Below are 6893 nucleotides of genomic sequence, written 5' to 3' on the forward strand. Positions count from 1 at the left end.
AAGGCCGTGAGGGTAATTAATGTGTTGGCTGGTTTACTTATTAGATGTGTTCAAATGTGTATGGAGGCCTTGATGAACTGGTTCTCTTCAAAATGTTCAAATTCAAATTCAATATTTGATTAGGCCGCCTGTCCAACAGAATATAATGAAAAAACAACATGCAAATATTATTCATGTGTTCATTTTAACGTCAGTATTTCATTCATGCAAACACTTGAAACATATTACAGGCTGCTGTTTTTTATCCGTTTTATGTATTATTATCTATATGATTATTATCTATTTATAATTGTATTATTATCTGTGTTCAGCTGGTTTATTTCAATCATTTGCATACGTGTACTTTCTGGTGATTTCACAACAGCAGATGGCCTTTGACACGTGCTTCTAACCTGTCTGTAATGTAAAAACAGGACCTCTGAGAGTACAAAGTGACTCGTCCTGTGTATGATTATAGGTCATGTACTCAGGCTGGTCCTGCTCTGCCTGTTTATATTTAATTCGTTGCATGTCTGACCAAAACCAGTTCTTCCTGCTGGAACATCAGTTTAACTTGATGATAATCACTTTGACTCTGGGACATGCCAATCATCATGTGCAAGCACATGCAATGCAGCACTGTTGTTTCTTGATGGTCGATGAAGGCATTTCATTGGTGTGTTTCGTTTTAATCCAGTGTTATTCTGGTTTAATGGTGTGGTTGCCGCTAGGGGCGCCGAGCACCAGGTAACAGAGGTGAAACCACACAGGCGTCACTGTCAGGTGATAAAGCAGGAAAGGACGTTACCAAGGTTTGAGACACGAGGGAATTCATCTTCAGACGAGTGTGTCAGTGAATTAAAGTAGTGATAATTACTTTATTAATGTTTTATAAAAAAAAAACATGAAGCATAAAATGCACGGCCGTTTTTTTGACCTGGTAGAGCAGGGGGGGGGGCAATTATTTTTCCCAGGGGGCCAAATGAGAAACTGAAAATATTTTGGGGGGCCAGGGCAAAATGCCGAACTCAATTAAGCATAATAAACATTTTTTTCTATATTAAAAGCAGTAAATGGCATTGTTTTGACCGCTGGTAAAAGTGTATGTTATTATTTGGCAATTCAAAGGTGAGGTTAGCTTTCAAAAGTATAATTTATTCAAATATAATTTTCAAAATGTGAAACATTTGACTCATTTTCAGCCACATTAATACCAAAGGGCATTTTGAGTTTCATATACTATTGAAACAAGGATTTTCTTAGCTTTCTAAAGACATCACATCATCAGTCCCAGTTTCGTAGCCTTTTTGACTTTACATGCCTGTATTAAAACATTTTCAGAACTGTGCAAAAAAAGAAAAGAAGCACATCAAGTGTCCCATTTCACTTGTTATCTTCCCACATTTTAGTGTTCTTCAGTTCTTCTTTTCTCATTCAGTGTGAGAAATCCAGTCTCTGTGGAGCTGCAACAAGTCCATCAAAGTCAGGTTGAATGTCAGAGGTGGAGATGCGAAGCACAGCTGACAGATGTTCATCAGTGAGAGAGGATCTGTACCTGGATTTGGTAAACTTCATGACTGAGAATGTCTGTTCACACATGTAGGTGGATCCACAGAGAACCAACATCTTCTGAGCACGTCTCCTCGTGTTTGGAAAGTTCTCCTCCTTGAGAGCAGAGTAGAACTCTGGCAGTGATGCTGACTTAAAGTGCTCTTTCAGTAGTGAATCAGACTGCAGGTCAGTGAGTTCAAGCTGAACATTAGTGGGTGCACTATCAACACTGCAGGTAAAGGGAGAGGAAACCAGCTGCATTTCATCCTCAACCTTTTTGAAATCTTGAAAACGCCTTAAATTCATCACGCGGTGCTCCTAACATGGATGAGTACCGGTGATCAGATGATGGTTTGACTTCTTTCAGGGTTTCCACGTGTTTGACATTGTTGCTGCCCAGTTGCCTTGAAATGAATTGCAACTTTGTCACGAAGGCTTTCACATGGATGTGCATTTCATGAGCAAAGAGGCCCTCGGCCTGCAGCTGTGTGTTCAGTTCATTCATCACTGCAGTCACAGCAACAGCAAACGTTCAATCTGCCATCCGGTCCTTATCAGACAGCTCTGGGGTGGTTTTGTCTTTCATCTCACAAAACTCTTTTACCTCTGATTTCAGAACTCAGAACCTTTTCAGCACTTTGCCCAGACTGAGCCATGTGACAGCTGTGTGGTACCGGACATCAGCACGTTCGCTCTCTTGCTCCTCCAATAGTGAAACAAACTGCCTGTGATTCAATGCTCGCGCTCCCATGAAATCAACTGTAGTAACAACATCAACCACATGCCCGAGTTTAAGCGCTGACTTACACAACGCTTGCTGATGAATAACACAATGTATGAACACCAATTTCTGCTCTGCGGCGAGTTCACTCGCTTTATCTTGCATTCTGTTCAAAAGCCCAACATTCTTCCCAGTCAGATTCAGACATCCATCCGTGGTGACCCCTGCCAGTCTGTCCCATCGGAGTCCCGGTTTGTCCCTGCATGCGTTTGCCTCGGTGAACAGATCCCTCCCCGTCGTGGTTCCTTTCATTGGCCGCATTGCTGCCAGCTCCTCCGTAAGCTTGAAGTCGCTCGTCGTCCACCGGGGAGACATGAGCAGCTGGGCCGCGTGACGGACGTCACAGCGCTCATCCAAAGCTTCACGCTTCACCTTGCAGCCGAAACTCCAGATTCTCCGCGATGTCCTCCACCCTCCTCGTGCCCCTCAAGACCCCTGGTGATCGAGCTTTTGAGGCCGTATTGTGTTACACCTCTTTGTGTTAAATTCCTGTCCTGTAGCACTTTGTGATCTCGGTCTGTGGAAAGCACTTTATAAATGAATTTGACCTTTTACTTACTTCTGTTCTCCACACAGAAACAACACGAGAAAAACTACATGTGGATGAAAAACCTGAATGACCCGTTTTGTGGCGTTCAGAGTCTCTGGGTCATGACGTAGGCGTGCACTCTGCAGGTGGAGCGTGTTACCGTGAAGGGGCTCCTTCCTTCTGGGTGGTGCAGCACACGTGCTGACAGCCTCATGTACCCGGGTTACACCGTCTGACGTGTTGGTACCGACCGTCTTCCTGCTTCTCATGAGATCACAAACAGGAATCTTCTCTTTGCTCGGATGCTTCAAAGTATTTATTGTGTGTTTTTCTTTGTCATCGGTCGTCTTTCTGTTGTATGTTTCCTTTTTTTCAACAATCACTCATCTTTATTTTTAAGTCTTATTACAAATATTCTCAAAACAAATCAAAATGAGCCAAAGTGACTTTAAATCATTCAAACCACTTTTCACACCAAAAGAACATTTGCATCTATATTATTAATTCACTTTCATGCACAATAACAACAACACAAAGTGTATTCTGTGAACATGATGGAAAGGTCAGAGGCGTTTATGAGAATATTAAATATTCAACATGTTTTCAGAGGCTTCACATCAGATATAATTTGTTTTGCTGATTTACTCAAAGTCAAACTTCAGCTTTGGATATTTAGTGAAAATAAAACAGTCTGGATTCAAAAGGTTGAAATAGATATTCTCCATAAGGCGTCATGATACAGAAATAAAGAGAAAAACATACAGTATTTATATAAAATATGTACATTTATTCCCTTTAATGAATAAAATCATCACATGAAATCAGAGAATGATTAATTTACTCCGACAGGAGAGATGATCAGAGGAGCAGAGTTTCTAACATCGTCATTAAAACCAGGACAGAAGAACGGGAAAAGCTTCTCAGTGAAGGAGCAGCCAGTGAAGGAGTAGATGAGAGCTGCAGCTTCTACGTCATAAAAGGAGACCACACCCTCCTCATAGTCCACAAACACCCCCACCTTCTGAGGACCAGACGTCACAGAGAGAACAACTGGAGGATCATCATAAGCAAGGTATTTATTTCCATTTATCAAACATATGATCCAGTAACCATCCTGAGGACTCAGTGAGATGATTCCCTTCCTGTTGACTGACTCTCTGATCACTCCTAAATACCAGTGAGTCTTTCCTTCAACCTGAACCTCAAAGTAGAATCTGCCTGAAGAGAAACTCTGCTTTGTTAAAACACAGTAACCATTAATAAATCTCTCTGGGTTGTTTGGGAGATTCTTGTTCACAACACCACATTTCACTTGTTTCCCATCGTCAGACAGGATGAGACGAGGATGAGCGGTTTCAGGATCAAGAGTCAGATCCACTGCAAACATCTGGACCGTCTTCTTCTCAGCAAACCACTTCTTCATCTTCTTACTGAGTGTCTCCTCCAGCTGAGACACAGCTCTCACCACAGTCCCCTCATATGAAGGACAAACACTGACCTCTGTCCAGTCCTTGGTGGGTGGTGGCTGATGGATGTTTGAGGACTGGAGAAGATGGAGGTGGTCTTCAGAGAGAGAGAGCTGCTCCACCTCAGCGCTCCTCTTCATCAGCTCAGAGATTTCCTCTTCCAGCTTTCTGATGAAAGCTTCAGCCTGTTTCTTTGTGGCTTCCTGCTTCTCTTCTATGGTTTTGAGGAGCTCCTTCAAGCCTCTTCCAACAGACTCCATCAGATCAGTGAAGACCTGAACACCTTCTGCTTTCTCTCTGCCTGCATCTTCCTCAATGAGGTCGACCGAGTGTTTGATCTCCTGAATCTTCACTCTTCTCTTGTGGATCATCTGCTGGATTTCAGCCTCTGTCTTCTTCAGCTCGACCTTCTTTTCTTCATATTCTTCTTCTAGTGGAACAACATCATGGTTCTTGTGGTCTAAAACACTGCAGAGCGCGCAGACACACGTCTGGTCGCTCTTACAGAACAGCTCCAGAGGTTTATCGTGCTTCGTACACATCCTGCCTTCCAGGTTCTCCACAGGGTCCATCAGCTGATGTGTCTTCAGGCGTAAAGCTGTCAGATGAGGCTCCAGGTGAGTCTCACAGTAGGAGAACAGACACACCAGGCAGGACTTGAGGGCCTTCACTTTGGTTCCAGTGCAGACGTCACAGGGAACTTCTCCTGGTTTGGACTCTTGTTGCTCTGAGCTGCTGCTGCTGGCTTTCTGCTGAGCAGACTGTCTGAACTGAACAACCATCTCAGAGATGAAGGTGTTGACCCTCAAATCAGGTCTGGTGATGAAGTCCTTCTTACACATTGGACACAGGTTCTGGTCGCTGGTGTTCCAGTGTTCATTGATGCAGTTCATGCAGAAGTTGTGTCCACATGGTGTGGAGACTGGATCAGTGAACACATCCAGACAGATGGAGCACAGGAACTGATCTTCAGATGGACCATAGTTTGCAGAAGCCATGTCTACACATGTTGTGGAAGAGAAGAAAAACGTTTTATTTAAAATAGTTTTCATGAATAGTTTTATTTTGAAACCAGTCCAGAATGTGTCCACATGCTGTGAATAAAGAGCAGCACGCTAACAACGCTCTGCTTACTTGGTGACAAACACGTAGCGTCTCATTTAGATGACTCACACTAAAAGCCTCCAGCAGGTTCACTGTGGAACACGTTTAACGTGACGCACCAAGAGGAAACAGAGAAAGGGATCAGGAAACAGAGAAAGGGATCAGGAAACAGAGAGACACTAAAGTTTAAAGCACAGAGATTCAGCTCCAAGTGACTGAAGTCCTGGACAGTTTGAAGCTGTTAGTCTGAGTTACTGTATCGTGGGACTGTGGATAAACACACGTGGTTTTATTGTTAACATTCTATCAAGTAGGAAGTGAACAGAGAGGAACTTCCTGCCTGAGTAAAGTACAAGTTGTGTGTTCTTCCTGCTTGTTGAAGGTGTAAATGTGACCAGCTGTACTCACCAGTGTTCTGAAGAGACTCTGCTGTGTTGCTGAGGAACACCTGATGACGTCACTTTGACTTTTCTCTCAGAGAAACACGGAGACTTGTCTTCACTGCAGCGCGTCTGCCTCTCTGACCAACGAACTTTCATCTCCGGAGAGTGACGTCGAAGCTCCGCCCCTCCGTGTAGCTCCGCCTCCTACTGGAGCGTCATCAGCAGGTGAGGTTTGTTTCCTCCTCTGACTCATGCTGACTGCTGGAGGATTCAGTCATCAACAGTATGCAGAGAGAGACAAAGTCCGCTGTTCGAACAACTCACACCGAAGGTACTAAAATTGGAGATTAAGGACTTTGTTCTGTATAACTAATAATAATCATATTTCTAGTCAGCACACGGCTGAGGCTTTTATTCTGAAGTTAGCACATCTTTCCTTCCTGTTTCATCCTGACAGTTTTAAGGCAACGGCCATTAAGATGAAGCATGTTAAGATAGTAAGAAAGAGTGAGGATGTATCTAGTTCTACTTCAGTGATCAGCTGGTGGCTTTTCTCTGGCTCCTTATTGGACGATGGAGTTTTGATGGAGTGTTGCTCCCAGCATGCAGATGAAGATCAGCTGGCTCTCAGATCAGATCTCACTACTGTTCACCGTGTGACGACTTCCTGTGAGGTCTGACCTCAGTTTGTTTGTCCTGCAGCTCCCCGACCTGAAGGATGCTGCTAGCAAGCTAACAGTGTCCCAGTGAAGGTATCCGGGGCTTTTATTGTGAAGGATGGAAACAAAAGCGTAGAGATGTTCTGGAGTGTCAATCAGATAGTAAAGTCTTGCTACAAACAGCAAATGATTATTTAAGTATCCGAAAGTACTTCTTCCTCAGCAACAATTCAATTATATTGAATATTTCCGACCTGAATACTCATCCTCTCATTATTAGTGAGCATGCTGGTGACTTTTATATGGAACCGATTTATCACCGAAATCTGTCACTAGATGGCGCTTCAACACGTCGCTGGTCAAAGATCCTCACTTTAACAGTGTGATTAAAAAAGAGTGGGCATCCTTCCTAGAAACACGTGCTTCCCCAGTTTCACCGAC

At 43.6% G+C, this 6893-nt stretch overlaps 1 protein-coding gene and 1 pseudogene across 2 annotated transcripts; both read right to left on the reverse strand.

Moving 5' to 3' along the window:
• Window positions 1-1200: 1200 nt before the first annotated feature.
• On the reverse strand, window positions 1201-3147 carry LOC144383073 (general transcription factor II-I repeat domain-containing protein 2-like; annotated as a pseudogene).
• A 54-nt stretch (window positions 3148-3201) lies between these two features.
• On the reverse strand, window positions 3202-6893 carry LOC120813020 (E3 ubiquitin-protein ligase TRIM21-like). 2 transcript variants are annotated; one of them, XM_078079692.1, is made up of 2 exons: window positions 5819-6893; window positions 3202-5306 (listed from the first exon to the last, which is right to left on the reverse strand). In XM_078079692.1, exon 2 carries the CDS (start codon window positions 5302-5304, stop codon window positions 3673-3675), a length of 1632 nt encoding a protein of 543 aa, XP_077935818.1. In that variant the 5' UTR covers window positions 5305-5306; window positions 5819-6893; the 3' UTR covers window positions 3202-3672. The 2 variants fall into 2 exon arrangements, with proteins under 2 accessions (XP_077935818.1, XP_077935819.1); XM_078079693.1 differs by having other exon boundaries at window positions 3202-5273; window positions 5819-5976.

The sequence above is a fragment of the Gasterosteus aculeatus genome, chromosome 9 (assembly GCF_964276395.1).
Source record: "Gasterosteus aculeatus chromosome 9, fGasAcu3.hap1.1, whole genome shotgun sequence".
In the NCBI taxonomy this organism is placed as follows: domain Eukaryota; kingdom Metazoa; phylum Chordata; class Actinopteri; order Perciformes; family Gasterosteidae; genus Gasterosteus; species Gasterosteus aculeatus.

What these genes read in the sequence shown, in the direction of transcription:
- LOC120813020 (XM_078079692.1), bottom strand. Translation starts at nt 5,304, where the DNA reads ATGGCTTCTGCAAACTATGGTCCATCTGAAGATCAGTTCCTGTGCTCC.